General features: G+C 45.5%; 1 protein-coding gene across 16 annotated transcripts in view; it reads left to right on the top strand.

Moving 5' to 3' along the window:
* nfixb (nuclear factor I/Xb) overlaps window positions 1-22,044 on the top strand; it is a 123,273-nt gene that overhangs the window by 93,279 nt on the left and 7,950 nt on the right. For 6 of the 16 annotated variants that reach the window (XM_061748048.1, XM_061748046.1, XM_061748054.1 and 3 more), the window contains 10 exons: window positions 1,944-2,009; window positions 4,371-4,445; window positions 5,615-5,735; window positions 6,667-6,702; window positions 7,074-7,204; window positions 10,104-10,178; window positions 15,435-15,563; window positions 18,604-18,779; window positions 19,708-19,855; window positions 21,737-21,828. In XM_061748048.1, coding sequence (XP_061604032.1) covers window positions 1,944-2,009; window positions 4,371-4,445; window positions 5,615-5,735; window positions 6,667-6,702; window positions 7,074-7,204; window positions 10,104-10,178; window positions 15,435-15,563; window positions 18,604-18,779; window positions 19,708-19,855; window positions 21,737-21,828 — 1,049 coding nt within the window. The remainder of the gene's footprint in view (window positions 1-1,943; window positions 2,010-4,370; window positions 4,446-5,614; window positions 5,736-6,666; window positions 6,703-7,073; window positions 7,205-10,103; window positions 10,179-15,434; window positions 15,564-18,603; window positions 18,780-19,707; window positions 19,856-21,736; window positions 21,829-22,044) is intronic. The other 10 variants (XM_061748050.1, XM_061748045.1, XM_061748047.1 and 7 more) reach the window with 9 other exon arrangements.

The raw sequence follows: 22,044 nt of genomic DNA, 5'->3' as shown, positions 1-22,044 counted from the left end.
CTCTGAGATCAATAGACTCGGGTCAAATAGTGGAGCGCGACATGTCCAAAGCAGCATTTGGTTATTATGCTGCACACAAATGGACGAAGTTGCCAACACAAGTGAGGTCAGCCCCAGGTCAGTGCATGTTTTGAAGTCCAGGTTCAAAACTCTTCTTTTTTCCCATTTCCACTTTGAAAGGATATTTCTTGCACCGTATGCTGTTTGAATTGTACTTTTATTTTTTTCTCTTTGTTTTCAATGCTTTTAATCATGTGAAGCACATGGATTTACCTTGTGTATGAAATGCGCTATATAAATCAATGTGCTTTGCTTAATTGATCTCTTTCCTCTCCTGTCCCTGTACGAGTATATTGGATATAAGTTTCTATAAACTCGTACTTTTACGGCAAGACGGCCTCGAGTCAAGCATCCCGCTGCACTCCATTAACGCGACATATACGTTGTTGTTTTTCACTTTTGTACAAAGACCATTGGGTCTGTGTGAAAGAAAAGCAGCACGCTTGCATCTGTGTGTGCGTATGTGTGTTGGTTTGGGGGTGCCGTCAGCTAGCAGGAATGCATGGGTACCGCCAAACCTAAAATGGCTGCCAAGCGCTAAGATGGCTGCCAGGACGCTGTGGAGCGACAGCATGATAGATAAAGAAAAACAGAGAACAACGGCAGGCGATAGGAAATGAGGGAAAGTTTCACGAAGATGGACCGGAGGAGGGGATGGCGGTCCAAATATTGCCAATGTCTTCTCATGTCTTCTGTCTGAGGTGATTATGGTTGTCTCTTTTTGTTGTGTTGTTGTTGATGGGCAGCCACGGTGAATGGCGCTGCGGTGGGCTGGCAAGCCGAGCATTAGTGCCACCCGAGATCAAGGCACTTTGAGGACTTTGAGATTCGGGGGTAGCGTAGCGGCTGCAAGGGGCCGTATTCTGGCCCGGGCCAAGTTTTTCCCCTCTTGGCCCTGGAAGGCCTCAATGCCACAGCTCTGTGTGCTAATGGGCTTGAATGGTACAGACCGTAAAGCTCCACGAGGCTGCTTTAAGTAGGCCAAACCAACTGAGCCGAAGCAGGCAACCCTCTGCCCGCCTGCCCCGACACAAGTTCACATAAACACACAGCGATACACTCAAAAGGCACATTTTGACAGTCGCCCCTCATCTCACATACCGGCGTCGGAGAGGCCGAGGTTGCTTGAGACCGCGACAAACTTCAAATGACCCAGGCCTTTTGCTCAAATCGTTAAATACAATCCAAACCTTCCCCCAAATGTATTATCCCTTGACTTAAAAGTCACCATTGGGGAGGCTCAGGACACCTTCACTGCTCTGGAACTAAACTAGAAAAAACACACTGTAAAGAGGGTAATGCACTGACACATTTTATTGTCAAATGTAAGGTTATAATTTGCCATTTTAGTAAAGTCAGCTTCAATTGTAAACCTGGGTAAAATTGCAATATCGCGTCATTCTCAGTGGAACGATGTATACGTGGATCCTATTCTGTTGACCTTTCCAATTGAGTCCATGTTGCTTCAATGTACTTGACCTATGGCACTTAGTCCTCGCTGCGACTTAGTCAGTCATGTTTTTTATGCACATTTCCTTCAGCTCAGATATTGAATAGTCAAAAGAGCTTGGCACAAATATGTAATAACAAGGGAGTGCAACACATCTTTTTCGTCAGCGTAGTAATAGGTTTGTAGCAGATCACATCATCATCGCTGACAGCTATAGGTGGAGCCCTGAAGCAAGAAAAAGTCAATCAATCAAAGGCCCAAAAAATTGCATGTCAATCAATTCAACAGACCACAGAGACAAGTATTTTGGAGCCAATTCCCTGGGAATATTTCATGACTTCTTTCAGACATGAAGCTGCCCAAGGCCCGCTTTGCTCGCAGACCCCTGTCCGCCCGAATAACCTCGACGACTTCGCTTTTTGTCATGTTTCAGAACAATCGGGACAATCGGACAACTCGAACCAGCAAGGAGAGACAGATGTCAAGCCCCCGCCAAATGGTAAGTATGCATTTATGTCACACACGCTTTCAGAAATGCTTTCAAATGACTGTCAGCACGGGCCTGCATGCGTACTAACACACATGTGCATGTACTACAGCGACTGGACATACAGTGTGTCCCAACAGAGTCGGGTAGGTTTATTATGGTAAGGAGAGCTGATGGTACTGTAGTGCGGGGATTGCGGCGGGCCGCTCATAAATCACACTGACGTTATTAGAAGATGGGAACCACATGGCCGCTGCAGAGCTCAGCGCTGACCTCATACGCTGTCGCCGCTGTGGTTAACCCTGACAGTGCTTGACTGAAATGAAATGAGGAAGGGGCTTGTGTTGTGGAGATAAACAATGCGAGGGGCCGAGATGTGATGATATTCACATTGCAGAGGGGGCGCAGCATTTGGTACATCAGGACAATTTCATGAGATCTAATTGTCTCACCCTCTCATTATGAAGAAGTAGAGTACTAAACCACTGCTAACCGCAACTAGAATTGCATCTAGAGAGCAAAGTATCCAGAAGTCTTCTTAACTCATTCACTTCAGTGGATGTTTACATTCGTCAACCCGAAGCCCACCGTTTACTGCCACCGACGTGTACATGTATACATCAAGTACGTTCTTCTCGGTTTGGGTCTCTCGTCTGTGAAAATCAGGTTTGTAAACCACAGTAATGACTAACAGATTCGCGTAGATGGCGTGAATGTAAAAAAAAAAAAAAAAAAAAAAAAAGTCACGGACGTTCCACTCGAGCCGTGCTGTGAGTCAGTGTGGCTGATGGCGTGTTATATAGTTGTATATCTATGGAAAAAAAACCAAAAAAAGCATTTTCCTAGCAAAAGCCCTTACTCAGTCTTGTTTTTGTTTTTTTGTTTTTTATAGTTTGAAACAAGGTTATGTCACAAAAGCAAAAAATGTTAGCGTTCTGCTTGCCATTGCTCTTTTTACAAAAACATTGTTTTCCCCACTTTTGGGCCACAAACGGGTGGTTTTAATGAAGCCAACCCATGTTCGACTTCTGATTACCAAGGAACAGAAAAAAGTTTACTTTTTCTTCTGGTAGCTTCAGTGCTTACTTTGTCAAAGAACACAATATTCTGCGGTTCTCGTAAGATGGTTGGAAATGCTCTGAAATGAATTCATCAATTCAAGACATTGTAGACGCGATGCAGCACGAATGCTGTTCAGGACGAATGAATCCGTGGAGGCATCTATGAATAGAGGCCCAATTTAATCCAATGCAATCATAGTTGATGGCATTTTTGGGAACTATTTCCCACGGTGCTAACATTAGTGTTACTGAGTTCTGCTGTGCTTTTACACACTTTGGCGCGCACACACACACACACACACACACTGAAGACATACAATCGGACACTGCTTATTTCAAGATGTGACTTCTTCTTCTTCTTTTTTTTTTTTTTTTTCTTCTCCACGCCGACAAATCTTGATTGCGTTTAGCATGTGTATTTATTGTCTTGGCTTCTTTCTTCTGACCATGTCCCGGTCACTTAACAAGTATTGACTGCTATATATTTGTGCTCGCCACAGCGTAAATTATACTCTACCTCCTGTCTGCAGGAAGAACATAAGACACACAAACACCATTGTTCTCTACTGCTACTTCAGGGCTCAAATCTTATGCTGTATATACTTTCTATATACTATACTTGCTACTGCCGTATATAATATTGTTAACGATCATCTTCTGCATGCAATCTCGTCTTAGCTTTAGAATTCAATTTCGAGCGCGCCATCATCACTTGGCTCTCTATCATAGCATAACCTTGTTTCAATAACATTATGATACACGATAAAAATCGAATCTCAGAAATCTGAGAAACGGAGAAACGTTCAGGGCGTGTGCTTCCTGCAGGTGTCGCAGTTCTTCGGGCTTTTTGTGACGGCGTTACAAGCGAAGGCTATGCTGAATTGCATGTCTTATTGTTTCTGCGCTTGCACAATTGCAAATGATTCGAGAATGATTACATATATTTTTATTGCCTAATGAATGCGCCAAAAATGCTACATTCTCAAGTCGAGACCTCATCTTTGCTCCTTCCACTTGTGTATACATTGTAGCGCTGTCCTTGCGGAGATTTAGCCTAATCGGTTGTGCATGCCGAGCTGTCAAAGGAGAAAAGAATAACATGCCGTATCTTATAGAAAACACGTGTTCCACTGTATGACACCGGCCGCGTGTCAACCCTTTTGCACTTTCTTTCAGCATGTTCACGTAGAGTAAAGTACAGTAGATGTGTGCGTGAATGTCCATATGCACATCTACTCTATGTCCACAACATAGATATGCCACGCAGCCTGCTCACTCACTCACTCACTCACTCTCTCTGGTTTCTACACAGGCCACTTGAGTTTCCAGGACTGCTTCGTGACTTCAGGGGTGTGGAACGTAGCCGAGCTGGTCCGCGTGTCACAGAGTGAGTCACAACTATAATTTACCCTGTCGATGTCTCCAGAAAGACACACTGCTGCTATCATTTGTAGCACACTGCGCTGCGTCCGCTGCTGAAAAAACCTTGTAGCCGAGTTCAGCGCAGCAGCAGCTCTCTTTACAACAACTGGTAAAACATTTGCACATTTATGACATGAATTCCAATTTTTAGTTGACCTCACTAACTCGTTTCACATGTTCGTCCAAAGCCCGATATAACTTGTTCCATTCATTTTCTCTGTCGGCCATCCACACTGTTGAACCGGACCGGGTGCTACAATGAAAACTAGTGTCAGTTCTCAATACTGGCACATTGGAATTGGAAAACTATACCAAAGAACAAGTTTTCTGTTCGGTGCTCTCATCCCAACTTTGAGCTGCTTGCTCAAACATGGAAGTTGTAGGATCTCATGTAATCAAGTCCAAGAAACACATTTGAAGAACAATAAACGATGGGGACTGGCTCAGGTGGTAGAATGGTCATCTCCCAACCCATAAGTTGTGGGTTTGACCCTGAGCCCTTGTCACCATGCCAAAGATACTGAAGCCCCAGTTCCTTCTGATGCCATGTCATTATGAGGTGAACGAGAAGAAAGCGTTCAAGCGCTTTGAGTGCCCAAGAGGTTCAGTTGAAAGCTGCAACTGAGCTCCACCCTGATAAGGAATACGCACTTTGGTTAGCACGTCTGCCTCACAGTTCTGAGGCCCGGGGTTCAATCCCCGGCCCCGCCTGTGTGGAGTTTGCATGTTCTCCCCGTGCCCGCGTGGCTTTTCTCCGGGCGCTCCGCTTTCCTCCCGCATCCCCAAAACACGCATGGTAGCGTCATTGAAGACTCTAGATTGCCCGTAGGTGTGAATGTGTGCGCAAATGGTTGTTTGTTGATATGTGCCCTGTGATTGGCTGGCGACCGGTTCAGGGTGTACCCCGCCTCCCGCCTGAAGATAGCTGGGATAGGCTCCGGCACGCCCGGTGTAGAAAATGGACGGATAATCTGACTTGTCACCACCGGCGCTATCTTGTTCAGAAGATGCAATCACATCACTTTTCCTTTGTTCGGCTTATAAAATATCGAAAAAGGGAAAAGGCTAAGTTCAGTACGAAGCGTTTCTCATGTTGGGCTTTTTGTTTTTGGTGTGTGTACTCCCGTTCTGCAGCCCCGGTAGCTACGGCGACCGGCCCCAGCTTCTCCCTGGCTGACCTGGACAGCCCCGGATACTACAACATCAACCAGGTCACTCTGGGACGGCGCTCCATCACCTCCACTCCTTCCACCAGGTACCCAACGTGTGCTCTCTTACACACGTACTACAAACTTGCTAGCTACTCGATCCAAAGAGGTGCAATAGGAAATCGTAAAAACATATTTCACTGACATTATCAATCGAAACCGAGTTTATCGTTCTCCTGTGTTTGTATTGATTTATGTTACGTTGTTTGTTAGCAGCTTATCCACACTCCTCTCCAAAAGAAGAGGAACAATGAGACGGTTCCTTTGTTGTAGTTTTAGAATGGAAACATTTGGGTTTGACCTCAAAAGATCAACATGAGACAAGGGACAGTTGTCAGTTCAGCTCTTAAATGCGGGTATTTCCATGGATATTTGTCAGACAGCAGCACATTTTTCGGTGAGCAAAGGTATTGGAACATACGACTGACGTGTGTTTTTGGGTCTGCTGTGGTCGTCGCCTATTCCATTGACTCGGCAAAGAGTAAACAGAGCTGCGTGTCTGTGCTCTGTCTTACATTTGGGTTTTTGCTGCGAAGGCAACATTCATACTTGGTCATACTTGTGAAAGCTCAGAATAGATGGGCCAACCCGAATCAGAGTTTCACTACTGGCCTACTAATGTTTTACCACTGTGCTAAGTAACATCCTCTCCTCTAATATGGGGGCATTACGGTTGGGCCATGGCTTCGCCGTTATTGCTGCAAAAATAGCCGTTTTGGGTACTTGTGTATCTGATGTCGTGATCACACATGCGCACGACCGCCCTCAACAGCGGACCTACGTATTATTGCTCATCATTTCCTAATTCTTGAACATCTGAACTCTGCTGTACTCTGCTTTTTGATTGTGGTTTCTCCTCCCCCTTGTTCTGCCTCCATCACTAATCCTTCTCATTTCCTTTCATTTTACCAACCGATCCATCCGTCATTCTGCCTGATGTTTGGCTGTCTTGTTTTTCCTTGTCGTCTTACGCTGCAGGACCGAAATGGAGCTTTATGCAAGTCTCCCACGGAGGTACTCATCACGGCATATCTCCCTTGATACTAATGTAACACAGGCCGCTTCATCACACACACACACAAAAGCCACACACAATTTGAAGCGCTTGTACTTGTATTTTATTGTTCACAGATGTGTGAGTCTATAAGAATGCGTAAACACATACAGAATGTATCCCAGCATCACATAACATTGTGCCTTTGGTTTCTAGTGGTAAGCTGAAACGCGATACAGCATGTTAAGTACAAATCCGCTCCTCCGTGGCATGAAACATAATACAAAATGGAACTTGAATGTCGCTCATTTATTTATACTTAACCAGTGCGAGGCGAGTACCCGTTCGACATACTCGAGAGTCAAACAACCTCCTCCGTCTTCCTTCTCAGCTCCAACAAGCGCAAGTCCATCGACGACAGCGAGATGGAGAGCCCGGTGGACGACGTCTTCTACTCGGGCCGTTCGCCGGCGGCTGGCAGCAGCTCGCAGTCCAGCGGTTGGCCCAATGATGTAGATGCAGGTAATCCATCTTCAACCTTGACCATATCTCGATTCTGTGCGCTTTTGAGATGCTTCTCCTGAGGTCCACTTCAAGTCAGACAACCGTTACCATATTCAAATTATTTCATTTCAACATCAAAAGGAAATGAATCATTTGATTGATTGATTTGCTGTAGCATTTTCTCGCTTTTGTTGCGCAGAAGTCCGGTTCGGTGCGATACTGTACATCCCGTGCGCTGATTCTCCCATGTCGGGAGAACCAAAATACACAGCAGTCTCAGTTTCAGTGAATCGGCACCAAACGAGAAGGGGAGCAAAAAAGTTGTGCCTACAGCATCAAAAACATTTCGAACTTCTAAATTGTTGCAGCGGAGGTTGCGTCCATCTTGAATGGAAAAACCAACGGAGACTAAACTAGCCTGCGTACAAATGACGTGGCAATGCTCGTTGAATTGTCATTGTCATTCTCCTTTTTTTATTGTCATCCCTTATCATAATCGGCAAACACTTTTTGATCAATTTAAAAAATGGATATGTTTGTTTAAAAAAATCAATCAATGGCAATGTGGAAGAATATCTGCAAATATGAAACCATTCATGAAAAACAAATCAAAGAATGGATGCACAGTACCATTGTTCATCGTGAAGACTGTTAACATCGATGTGGAGAAAATAAGGGTCGTGGTAAGAACTCAATGTCACGCTGCCAGGCACCATTTAATCGTTAGATTTGGGCTACTTGAGGGGGCTCCAGTCAAGACAGAGAGAATTTTGAATAACGTAGTCATCCCCCCGCCATCCACGCGGCATACGGACCAAGCCCCGCTGCGAATAGCCGAAAACCAAGTCATTTCGATTCAAACGATTTGTCATTGCGTAGACATGCGATAAGATGGCAGCAAAGGATTTAGCCTAACTAAGTAAAGCTCCTCACCTCAGTTCAACACAGATGCATGGCACTAAGATGCCTCCAAAGGCCAAAGCTATAGTTTCATATGAGCACAAAAACATAAGTGAGTTTTCAGTGACTAACGGAGGATGACTCCGTTAGACGAATTTGCAACTGCTGAACCGCTTTATTGAAAGCTCGATGCATCCGCTAGAAAGCTGAAGCTGAAGACAAAATGTAACCTTCCAGCACAAATCTCCAAAACATACGACAGTTTTGCTTTGATTTGGCCCAAACGGAGCCTAGACCTAAATCCAGTTGATCTTGATGGTGACCAGAAGATGGCTGTGCAAGAGATGCGCTTGCTACTCGAGTTTTCTCTTTCCAAAAAAAAAAAAAAGAGTGAGTACACTTGTTCCAAAATGTTCCCTTCTGTTTTATACCAACCGAAAAATACGAAAAGCTGTGCTTCCAAACGTCTACATTTTGAAAAATAACGGACTTGAAGTGGACCAAAAACTGTTCCTCTCCTTCACCATCCGCCCCTTTGGCCCAACAGTATGCATTGTTAACACTTGTACTTTAGCTCGTGCACCCCCTTACGTTATTTCAATGATCTTTATCACTCTGTTTCCGTCGTACACTGACAAAGATCCCAGCCCCGTGTCCGCCGTTCTGCGTAATCACACGTAGCGACCTTTTGTAAGAGCAGCAGGCATCGAAACCTTTTGTTCCTCTGCTCCTCCTGTTCTCAACGGAGCGGTACATTTTTTGTTATGTGGGATTTGAGCTTTCTTCGAGGTTCTCAACCCTTTCCCACCAAGTACTAGCATGAAAGATTCTCAGCTCCCCAACTACGTCAATATTAGAGTACTGTGGAATAGTAGGCCTAGGTGTTCCCCAAAAACGAGGCAGTGATTTTATTCCTAGAAAGTATATTGAATGTTATTGTAAGCCACGGTAACATTATGCACTGTTTAATCAATAAAACGCTCTTAAATATTGATTGATTGATTGATTGATTGATTTTTTTAATGTACAATAAAAATGTTTTGCACAGACTCCAAGTTATATACAAAGTATACCTAAATCAATGTTGGAAAACAAATAGTTTCAATGTAAAAGATTCAATGTAAATGCGTTGTACTTAAAAGTTCAATACAACTGAACTGTACTTGACAAGTGGACTGGACTGGACTGGATTTAAAAGAAACAAAACCAAAAAGCCATGGTACAATTCTGCAAAGTTTGAACATTTAATTCCATGATTCTTTCTGTACCACTCGAGTTATCGTGTGTACCGCTTGTGGTACTAATACCGCACTTTGATTGTATTATTTAGTGTTAGTTGCATAGTTCGAGCAGGAGGGCAACAGGAATGGCTGCCAACTGACGAAAGGTTCTTGAGACACTTGCGACCAGTAGCTTTCGCCAATGTTGATGCGTAGCTTGATCAACAGTCCAGATATTGCGTATCTCGGAATAGATGAAAGTGTCGCATGCAGTTCTATTCAGTGGTGTTGTACAGCTCAACGTCTTGGTATACAAACTTAAAAACACCATGGCATTACATTCAATAATTGTCTTAATTAGGTTTTGAATGGTGTTCACGGAGTAAGTAAAGACCAGTTATCGACGAATGAAATAATGATTTCGACTTTGGGCATTTTCGCCATATTGCATGCGAGCAGTCCCAAATATGCGCACGACACGACAGGGGCAAATAAGTGCTGTGTACATCTTTTCATCTTCATTTCTTTTTACGGATTAAAACAGACTCGCTACTGGATTTCGTATTGTACTCTTTTTCCAAATGATGTTTTATTTTCACGCCAATGTCACTGTCACGCCGCCATTTAATAGCGATGAAACAATTTCGTAGACACATAGACACTTGCTGCACCCTATCACGTAAATCCCCTACTGTCCATGATTTAAGCACCCCCTCTCATTCTTTCCGTCTGTTTCCTTCTCTGTCTACTTCTCTTCCATTGTTAACTCTTCCCTTCTCCCCTGTTTGGCCTTTCAGTGCAGCACCATTTGGCCAGTGTGCAGGAGAGGAAGATTAAGCATGAGAGCGATGGAGTGCAGTTTCCTTACCATGGTTAGATTCACATTAAACATTATACTGTGTACATGTACTCTATATTTCTCTCTCTCTCTATATATATGCTCTACTTTGGCTCCCAGCAACCTCACCTTTCATCCTTTCATCTCTCTTTTCTTTGACCATGTATGTACTTTTTGCTGTGATCTCTTCTCTTTTCCTGTCTCCGTCACTCGCGTGTCGTGTTTTCTGGCTATGCCGCCGCTGGGTGGGGTAATGTTTCTGCCAGATGTCTGCTGTTGTCCTCCACGGATTGAACCAAAGCCTTTTGGTTGCCCAGTATCTCCCTGTAGCATTCACCGCCAGTCTGTCTGAGTGGCATCTGGGGGATAAAAAACAAAACAAAAACAAAGCCCTGGTGCACCATTCACATTTACTGACTGTTCAAATAAAAACAAACCTGAGTGTGTTAAATTTAAGATGAGCACTTATACGGTAGTGTGCAAAAGTACTTTGCCCGCCGCGAGCTAGGTTGCTTTAAGAGCCTTAAAGGACAGTTCGAGAATGATACAAATAACGATTTCCGGAGAACTTTGGCATTCAGGCCAAGGAAGAATCCCTTCAATTTAGGTACCGTGAGTGTATGGATGACAGCGGGGACACGGGAATTTATTGACACCATTTGAATCACCACGGCTTCGGTGCAAGAGAATCATAAGCTGTTCATCCCCCTCCGTGAACAGGAAGCAACAACAACAATGTATTACACTTTGTTTGAACAGTTTGGCTCAAACAAATGCATTGGTGACCTGACCAAAGGCTAGCGCAGTACTGTACATATCGCATCACGTGCAAAAATACAGTCGACGAGATGTAGCTCAGTGCTTCGGGTGTTGCTAGAAAGCGGTGCGTGAGCAACTGTGGAATTACGCCGTTTGGGACTCTCCCGCTCCGATCGTCTAAACAGAGCCGTCGAAGGGCAACCCACCTGCCGCAGACCTGCCTCTGAACCATGGCACGCGGCCCAGACAAACACCGCTAAAGACGCCCAGGTGTATCATCAGCGCACTGATCATGTCTTGCACTTTTACAAAAGGCACACGAACGCACGTGCACAAGCGGGATTTTAGCACGCTCTCTTTCTGTGACATGCATTTACACATACACACTGCCCAATCTGGAGAGGAGCTGTGTTCCAGTCCAGATGGTGCCTCCATGTGTCTGCAGTGAAGGGAGCTACTGGGTTACAGCAGACATCTGCTCTGGCGGTGGGAGTGGAGGACAGGAGGGTGCGGGATGAGGGGAAGGCCTCCGCCCGCTCTCGAGGTAACTCTCCACCTGAATGAAAAGCTCAGAAGCTTAGCAGGTGATCACGTGATTCATCACATGACACGACTTTTGCTGTGTGCTGCCCTGCTCTACTCTCTCTCTCTCTCTCTCTCTCTCTCTCTCTCTTTCATTTTGCCTGCTTGTTCCTGCCGCTCAGTGGTGGGGAAATCCTTAGGTACAGCTCAACTGTTGGGGGGGGGGTTCCCACGTATTTGTGGACTTTGGACAATTGTGTTGGGATGTGTGTACAGTATGTTGTCAAGGTGTCCTTGCATTGCCTGAAGGGCGATCGATCCCTTGCTTGCCCTTTTTGAGTGTTCATAATGTGTGAGCTAGTCAGCTAATGAGTGACGCGATATTTGGGCCCGTTGTTTTTTTCTTTCTTGCAAATTTGAGGTTGTGCCTTTCTGCTCTGCGTGCGCATATGCGTATTCTTGTGCTAGCGTGTGTGCTGGGGACCTGCGTTGTGACAGTTGGAGGTTTGTGTGGTTGCCAGCCTGGGAGCAATTGGCTGCCAGTCTGCTTGCTGCAGAAATGTGTCAAATCCAACGATGTGGCCCAGGAACCTACAGTAAATATCAATATCTATATATATTGACTTCATTTGCACCCAAATGCAAAACCACCATATTGCATACCACGTAACAGCACTAACTGTATTTTTTTTACATTTTATTTTGTATTCATTTATTTATTTGTATTTATTTATTGATTGATTGATTTTTACTCATATAAAGCTTGGGCAAAGAATGAATCATACACGTCATAGCTGAAATATCTGATTTAGTGCTACCATAGATAAGCTAATGTTATACGATGTCTTTACCGACTTAAACTACACAGAGAAACGACGACAACAAAGGTCAACTTACATTTGTTTCTCGTCCATTTGAATCAATTACAATTCTGCTTCTCTTTCATGAAATGCGTATTTGCTTAACAAGTAACGTTTCAAGTCCCATTTTGAACTCGTGTAAATGCGCAGTACGATAGCCACTGTTAATCAAATGGAATAAATAACACGCAGCTGACAAAGACAAAAGAAATTCTTGGACGAGCCAGTAGCTGTCATCTTCGGTGCTATTTGGAAACAACCAAGTGACATTATTTAAGATGTGTACTGTACACAGCGGCACGGTGACCAACTGGTTAGAGCGCCTGCCTCACACTTCTGAGGACCGGGGTTCAATCCCCGACCCCCCCGGCCGCGTGGAGTTTGCGTGTTCTCCGCGGCCGTGCCCGCGTGGCTTTTCTCCGGGCACTCCGGGCCAAAACATGCACGGTAGGTTCATTGCCAACTCTAAATTGCCCGTACGCCCTGTGAATGTGAGTGCGAATGCTTGTTTGTTTGTATGCGCCCTGCGATTGGCTGGCGACCGGTTCGGGGTGTACCACGCCTCCTGCCCGATGATAGCCGGGAGAGGCTCCGGCACGCCAGAAAAAAGCGCGACAGAAAATGGATGGATGTCAAATTGTTCATTGCAAATGAATTCCATTTGTAATCCCCGAGCAAAACAATCCCAGAAAGAGGCAATTTTAGCGAAGGAGATGCCTTGCTTTAAGCTTAAATAATTAGAAGAACAGTATGACTAGTATTATAAATAATTGACCGTTTTTGCATCCGATAATTACATTACATTATCATTAGAATGTTTAAGTGTTGCCAAAGCATCGTATTACATAATTAGGTTGCGTAACCATGCCATCAACTCGCCGTGGTAGTGCCGCTGCCTTTCATGGAGACTCAGGTTCGATTCCCAGTGAGTGCACCTACAACCTCCGCCGGTGCGCTCCAGTGGCGGTCCCGAGCTCAGATAAGCGGAAGGGTTGCATAAGCGGTGTCAAAACGGTGCCAAACAAGTCACACGAGTGAACAATATGCATCAAACTCCCGTAGTGCACATTTCCTTGAGTTATGGAATTAATAAATGCCAGAATGCAGCAGTTTTTGTCCACTGGTGGATCTTATGCTGATTTGAGAATTTGGGAAATACTGGCAGACTGAACAACAACCAGCATTCATTTCTTTATGGTTATGATCATGCTTTTCCAAAAGGCCGGACCGTTGAATTGGAATCCCATTCAAATCAAATGAAATGTATTTCGCCTGGCCCTTCAAGTTTTCCTGCAAGAATTGTACCCGTCTTACAAATTCTGCCTGGGTAATCAAACGTATGAGCACAACTGTGTGTTTTCTCATTTACTAAATAAAAGTAGGGCTGCGAATTTCAAAAAAGAAGAGCAAGTAAATACAAAAGAAAGTATGAATAATAAAGTGCTTAACTTGAGAATAATTATTTGGGGATGTTTTGATCATATGGGTGGAAGCAAAATCATGCATTGTAAAAATGCATGATACATCGGAAGAAGGGTTTTCCCGAATTTGACATGGTTGCGCATTCTACACGAGAAATGACGGCACTCGGATTGGCCACCGCTTAAATGACATCTGCATGCATACAGAAGGGATGTCAGCCTCCTCCTGTGCTCCTCCCACCTCCGTGTTCGATCACACACCGCCAGCCGCCTTTCTCTAGATTTCTTAGTTCCCATGCAGCCCGTACCGATGAGTACTGAGCGTTGTGAGAGAATAATTCCCAGGAAAGTGTTTTGTTTTGTTTCGAACAAAATGTTTCATATTGTTTCAGATGATGTGGTTGTATTGGTGTGTGAATATTGTGTCATGAAATGCAAATGTGATAAAAGCCAAACATGCTGCAGGAGAAAACAAACAAAAAACCAAACATGTGGTTCAGTGTACAATTCTATACTTTTCCTTCCCTATTGCTGTCTGGCTTTGTGGATTGTTGTATTGAGTGCTTACATTCCAGCAAGAAGTCAACACTGCGGTACGTTGCAGAGGTCAAATGCGCTTTTTGGGTCTGGCCCTCAAACCTTGAAATTCTAAATTGCACCTTTTGGATTACCATATATGAAAATAAGTCACACGAGGCCGAGATCACAGCAGCAAGCCTCTTTTATCTGTAGCTCTCACACTTTTGGCCATGTTTCTGGTCCACTGGTGAGCTGGGCCTAGAATTAGCATGGCCATTTTTACCAAAATGAGGGATGTTTCATCCAGGTCTTCCACCTCAGCTGACATTTATAGACGGGAGGGGGGGGGGGGGGGGGGCACTTGAATATATTTGCACGTGCGTGCTGGCCATGCCGTCACCACCGCTCTCCCCATTAACTCCTTCCATCCATCTGCAGCCTTCTTTCAGCCTTTAGTGGCACCTTGCCCAGCGTTCACAACCATGCCTCAACAGCCTGTGTGCGTGCGTGGGTGCGTGCGTGCGTGTGTATAAAAGTAAGACTTAACGTGATACATAACGCCTTTAAGCGGTATTATTAAATACCTGATATACTTGGGAATTGTCTGCTGTCGCATGGCTCATGCCGGCTCGCTCAGTCCCGCCGGCCAAGCCAAATTCCTTTCCCAAGACGCTAAAGGTAGATGCTGTTTGTGTTGTGTTCCCGCATGTCTCTTTGCCCCGGATGGACCTTTGCGAGGAGGTTGTGGAGATTGTCTTCGGATGTGACATTTCTAATCTTCCATTCCGCTAAACGCAATCCTATTTGGACGGCCACTCGATTTCCCGGCTCTCCTGTCTCCTGATCCTCTGCGCCCAGCCACGCTCCTCGCCCTCCCCGTCACGTCCCTTTTTTGGACTCTGAAAGCCTGCTGCTTCAACATGGCCTCTCACCAAACCCTGCCCCGACATCCCACGCCCTAATTTGACAGCCAGGGTACAGCTCGCCAACTGTACACAAACATTAAGTAACGAATAGTGAGTCTGTTAAGCCAGTCTACTCAAATCTATGACGATTCAAATGAGCTACCGTGAATTTCCGTCGACCATTTGATTCTTGGAATCAAGTTCAAGAATCCTTTTTTTTCATAGAGTCAAAGTAAGCAACGCAGCCATGTTTCATTAAAACCTCGTCTCTGTTCTGCCATTTTGTTGATCCCCTTTTTACCAGGACTGTCATCGCCTGGTTCTCTTAAGAAGCCGGGGAAATTCGATTTCAGCGCCCTGTCCTCCCAGACGAGGTCCCCTCGCATGGCGTTCACCCACCACCCACTGCCAATGCTGGCGGGAGTGAGACCAGGTGAGACCGACCCAGCTCCAGACGCTAATCGCTCCCCTCCTCCTCCTCATCACTCCCCCCCCCCCCCCACCCACCCCACCTCCCCTTATCCTCCTACCCACTCCCACCACTTGAGCCCGACCCCCAAAAGCAAAAGCGGGAGCAGTGTTTCGGGGAAATGAGAGCGCCTGGGAATTTGGAATCTGGCAGCTAGCTCTTCTCTTCTGCGCTCGCCTCAGCCTCCTCGTTCGTCTGTGTCTTCTAACCTTGTGGGCTTTTGGTCAAACTGGTGACGGCGCTAGCGGGTTCTGGGCATGCGCTTTTCTGTCGGTAGTCGGTGAAGGGTGGCGAACCGTTTGCCTCTATGCCTACTGCTGCAGTGCTCGAGCTCCCTCTTGCAGGCTCACCCGATTGTCATGCAGTTGATTGTGTGCGAAACGAGGTGTTTGAATGCGCCTTAAATACAGCTTCTGTCCCGCGCATTTTGCAGTGACATTCCTTTCTGAAATGCCAAACTATACACGTTATATCTCGTCATGTACCAGGTGAATAGGTAATCACACTAAAAGTTTGAAAAAATGGGTCAAGCGATTAATCAGTGCTATCAGCGCCAAATGCAGCAATTCAAATGGCCCAGGGACAATCCGATTTGGTGTGATCAGTTCCTTTCATATGTGAGAAAATGAGGCTGACGGAGTTGTCACAATTGTACGACTTTTGGACTGTTGTTCATCTTTTACCCTTCAAAAAGCCTTTCGGATCCCGCTGTCCGTTATACCCACTGGAATCTCGCATTCATCCATTTTCTATCCCGGCCGTACCCTGGATTACTCACCGGTCGATGACGAACGGGGCATCGAATGAGAATTTTGCCAGCTGTAACCAACGACCTCCTCTAATTTGAAAAGATATCCATTTATTGCGTTTTTTTGGAATCAACTCTGTCACTTCAAACATCATGAACCAGATGTATTTGGATATGTACCCATGTCTACAAATCATCAGCAGCTAACCGAACATCAAGAAGCTAGTCGTTAATGGGTTGCTGGAAACATTTTTACGCCGTGACCCTGAAAGAGGTCAACCTTTGACTGTTTGTCCAGATGCTTTGCTCTCATTTTTCACTTAGCATTTGGATGAATTTGCCTTTATTTATAGAGCCGCTGATTGATCCAGTGATCACATCTGTTTTATTCAGACTAGCAAGAGCAGAAGATTAGCACTTGGAGTGAAATGCTTTGTGCAGCAGCTGGTCCTCCACCACGCTCAAGCAAGAAGCTCATGATAACAGCAGATATCAAACAAAGCCTAACGAGTCCAGACAATTAATCGCAGCTCTCCTAATTTTATCGCCACTGCACAGATAAAGTGTGTGTGTGTGTGTGTGTGTGTGGGCGGGGGCTTCTCCTATTTGGAAAGGCTACATGTGTGACTCGAGCCAAAGAAGAAGCTCTCTGCAGATCATTTTCCATGAGCTTTTTGTGTAGTTTGGCTACATGAAAGGCTTATCAAGCCATCAATCCAGCATGAAGCAATGAGGCTGCTCATTAACTGTTGATTGGCTGCAGCCGTCCCGATAGCGTATACAAATTTGCGTACATACACGACCATGTATTATTCAGATGTGATTTCATTTCTTTGTCTCCAAAGCGTCGTGAGTAGGGTTCATTTGGATGCTTTTGCCATGCTGACATAAAACGTCCACCACATCATCGCCGTAGTGATATTTGTATTGAATAAGATCACCTCTAAGGAGATGTTGAAGTGGGATCGAGCTGTCCGCACGCAGCAGTGGCGCTCTTGGCAATGTTGGTCCCTTTATTCCCATTCAGCTGAGTAGAAGGGGGGGCGGGGGGTAGGATCCAAAGTGTACCCTCTCATCACCACCTCTACCGCCATAACCCTTTTCCCAACCCACCCGCTATACTCCCAGATAGTTTGGCCTTCACCCAGTCTTTAATGGGATTAACAGGGAGGCAGCACCAACGGGGTGCAGGCATCCTGGCACGGGCGCAAGGTGTTGCCGGGCTCGGAGACATAGGCCCCTTTCTGGGGGGTAATGCAGAGGGGTCGACACTCTGATGAAGTACACTCGCACGCACAATGTATACGACGTAACTACCGAAGAGCGTTGGCAGCCGCACATGGGCAGCTGGGGGCTCGGACTGGCACAGTTAAGAGAAGAATGGGCCTCTAATATAAATCAAGTCGATTTAGTCATGGATATAGATAGGTCTGGCAGAGGGGGCTTTGTGTGTCTGTGCAACTGCCCCTCACTCACACTTCACACCAATATTCTGATCGCTCTCTCTCTCTCTCTCTCTCTCTCTTTCTCTCTCTCGCTTGCTTTTGTGCAATGATGATGGATATTGCATTTCCTACCGTAGATGCATCCACACGCGTAGTTTTGGCTACGAAAGACCACTAAAAGTAAAGTCAACCAGCATATTTGGAAGGCTGTGTGAAAAAAATGTATTCTGTCATACCCAAAAAAAAAGCAACAAGTGAGTCGGATCAAATATTGCTTTAGGATCTCAATGCCAAGTTGCACGGATGCCAATGGCTCCCACCTTCAAAACGGCTCACAGGCGTGCAGGCATTAAGAGCTGCTCATTTAAGACAGTTCTCAATGATCTCTTTGTGCATTTGCTTTTTTACAGATTTCCAAAGTGTGCATGTTTATGTCCTGTGCTTGTGTGAACCATGTATGACTTGGAATTTTCCTGGCTAATATGAGTGTCTACATCAGAGAGCAGTGTGTGCGTTCGTGAGAGAATGAGAGAGAATATCCTCTGCGAAGCTTTATAATTCGCCGGGGTGATCATCAAATGTTACGAGCATTGACCATAGCTATTAACCTAAAACAGCTTTTCATGAGAAAACCTCATTTGCATTTTAGCTTTGCACTTCAACTCCAATGATTCCTGTTGTGATGTGATCATCTTGCAGGCATTATTCACATCATTCGTCGCGCCAATCTCTAAGAATGAGCACGGCCGTCGCTTGTCCCTTGTTTGGCTTTCTGCGTGCGCTGGTATAACGCAAATATCTCCGTCTGCAGGGAGTCCTCGTGCTTCTGCGTCAGCCCTCCACTTCCCATCTCCCTCCATCATCCAGCAGTCGAGCCCCTACTTCACCCACCCGACCATCCGCTACCACCACCACCCCGGACAGGATCCCTTGAAGGAGTTTGTGCAGTTTGTCTGCGCTGATGGCCCGGGACAAGCCGGCGGACAGGTAAGCTTCACGACCTGTTGTCCTTGCCAGTAATGCTTTGATGACCTGAAGAACTTCAACTTGTGCTTATCAGGAAAATGCGGCTCAATTATCTGCCGCCAAAAATTGCGTTTGAATTGAAAATGAATACAAAAGTCAAATGTTATTATCGACAAAGGAATATTAATCACATGATCGGGATGGTTTAACCAATGAGTAGTAATTACAGTGAAAAGAGAAACAACGATGTTTGGAAGCAAAAATCTTTGTCATTATGAACAAAGACACTCCAAAGCATGCCTTGTTTAGGAGGTCACGGGTCCGATCGTTGTCATATTCATTTTGCTGTTTGGTGATTGGATTTTTTTCTTTGGCTCCACCCACTCACGCAAAATTTGCAGACATCAGCACACTGCCAGTCACTCACAATACATGTCAGTCCTGTGTTCTTATTTTTGTTTCCATCACTTGCTGTGTGGTTGTTACCCTTTGAGTTGGACTTTGGTTCTTTGACACGGGTATCATCGGTGGTGCTGTGCTTGTGTAGAAGAGTATTTTCTCATGGTTTTGATTTCTTGCCATCTTCTGGGTGAACGCCGTGAATAATTTGCTCACTTACCTCCTCTACACTTCCTCCACCCGCCATGGACCACCCTTGTGGAACCTCACACGTCCAGCTCCAGCTCCCACTCCTATCAAACCCTGTGGTGACTATTATTTTTCACACCTCCATAAAAGATGCCGTCCACATACGTCATTCCTTTGGTTGTTGTTATCCACCACCTTCCTCTCCCTTCTTCCACCATCGCCCCCCTCTCCTCCCACCTCCGTCATGGATATTTTTGGGGACCTGGGCTCCCGAGCTGCGTCCTTTTTTTTTTTTTTTTTCCATCCCGTGTTTGCGGATTGTCGCATGTCGCCCTCCTGACCCTATTTGTGTTGTCTGCAGCCAAACGGGAGCGGCCAGAGCAAAATGCCAGGCTCCTTCTTGCTGCCTCCACCTCCCCCAGTGGCCCGCCCAGTGCCCCTCCCTATGCCCGACTCTAAACCCAACAGCACGCCCCCTGACGGCGGACTCTCATCGCCCGCATCTCCGTGTAAGTGACCCCACAAAGACCATTTTGAAAACCAAATCAACATCAAAAAGTCTAAAAAGAATTTGAAACCAACAGCCCTCTTTAGAGAACAACCCCTCCCCCACCCCCGTTGTTCTTCCTCCAACTTTTTGCCACCGTTGTTCATGTCTAACCACAACTCACATCCCTTTACCCTTGGAAGTGGGGCCTACACAGATAAAATAACTTTGGAGATCATAGCAGTATAATCAAATGCTCCAAAGGTTGAAGAACAAGCTGAGAAATGTCCCAGTGACCTTTGCGGCGTGCACCTGGGTTCCGTCCTCGGTCCCATCAGTTTGCGTGGCTCGACGTGTTGAGCCTCATGCCCTGATGTGGATTGTTCCCCGCTTGACTCATCAGCAGAACCTCAAATCAATGAGATCAATACTTGATTTAGTCTGAAGAAGGCACAGATTCAGAGTAGGTAATATAATGTCTCCCGAGGGTTGGTATTGGTGGAATCACTCCATTTGTTATTTCATGATGAACCTGGATAGAGAATTTTGTGAAGTTGAGTGTGTCTGGACTTTAAGGTGTGAGGTCAGTTGGCAAGTGGGACTACTCGCAAATATGTCCCATATTTCTCTTCCTCACCTGTGACTGGAGGGGCACTGGATGGAGCACCTTTTTAATGTAGTCGTTTTTCAAATCTAGTACGTATTTGTGTTTACCACAGTCAGTGTCTGAGAGTCCTTTATGTCCTTTGTATGTTATCCTAATACCTAGTCAATGGATGTCTACTGTGTCCATGCCATTGAATTATGCTTAACCTTCTGTCTTTCTCTTTCTCGTATTCATGTACTTATTCAGTCTTCGTAGCGAGTTGTGAAATTCTCCAAATCTGGAGTCCCAAGGGTATCTGAACAGCCCCATATTCACACTCTGATGCCAGTGGTCTATAAATGTCCCTGAATGGTCCTCAGTGCTAGTGTTTGGATTGCTGAGTTTGTCAACGGGATTTAAAGAGTTGTGTTCAGAGGTAACAGTCTAGGGCTCTGGAATAGCGCCATAGTTGAGATGATAATAATAGACTGGTAAATGCCAGCTCTCCTTGGCTTAAACAACTCTCGGAAAGACATTTGTACATTTCCACGACAAAAGATTGGACCTTCCAATATTATCTGTTCAAAGCCATGCTTAATCACAAGTGAAATGAAAGTCTCGCCTCGACGCAACGACATTTTCAAGCATCTCAAACTGCGTATCGTCCTCGCCGAAGAAGCCTCTTGCCACTACTGACACTGTCAAGTCAACTTTTAAAGCTGCTGACCATTTGGACCACGAAAGGAATCCGACAAAAACTGATTTCCATTTTGCTGCTAGTGTAACTGCTACATTGGATGGAGTACCAATGCACTCCCTTTGAATTCTTCCAAGAAAGCCTCAAACCTCGAGATAGCCCTAACAACGAGCACTGAGCTTTCATTTACAAACCTGCGTCCAGTTGAACGCTAACGTTAAGCTTTGGGTAATTGGGAACGACCTTCCGAAGGTCTGCGTCAGCCACCCAGTCAAAATGCTCCCCTCGTTCCGAGAAAGAGAAACAAATCTAATCTCTCCCGAGTCACCCCTCGATTGCGGTCATTAGGTGAGAGTAGTATTGACGGTTAAATTGGTCGAATGCAGATACATTTCAAAAAATGCTTTTGCGCATGGACACAACAAATAGTGTTGCTATTTACGAACAAGCCTTTGTCATGACACAATATTTGTGCATACATATGGACAACTTGTACGACTAATATTAGGGCTGCCGCTGGACGGATTACACAATAATAGATTTGCTTCTTTGCCATGATTCAACCTTTGTCCCCCACTTTGTGTGCACTTATGTCTTTTTGTCCTCTTCTGTTTCGATAGCATACTCCACGGCAGGCACCGCAGCTCCCAACAGGTTTGTCGGCATCGGATCACGGGACAACAACTTTCTGAACATCCCGCAGCAGACACAGGTGGGACTTCGGTAGTGTCAAACGAGGGCAATTCTGATGTTCTCCTACCTAACCCCTTACGCTATTCGTTCCACATCACACGTGTGCGTATTTGGCACGGAACGAGCCTCTGCTTCATGCTCCAGGCACTCGCCTGCTGCCTATTTCATTCCCCCCTCGTTACCTCTAATCTGAAGTATTTGTTATCGAGCCATACGCACTCCATTCTTCTTCTTA

The sequence above is a fragment of the Phyllopteryx taeniolatus genome, chromosome 16 (assembly GCF_024500385.1).
Source record: "Phyllopteryx taeniolatus isolate TA_2022b chromosome 16, UOR_Ptae_1.2, whole genome shotgun sequence".
In the NCBI taxonomy this organism is placed as follows: Eukaryota; Metazoa; Chordata; class Actinopteri; order Syngnathiformes; family Syngnathidae; genus Phyllopteryx; species Phyllopteryx taeniolatus.
Note: the sequence above shows the minus strand (reverse complement) of the source record. Positions and strands in the feature narration are given on the sequence as shown.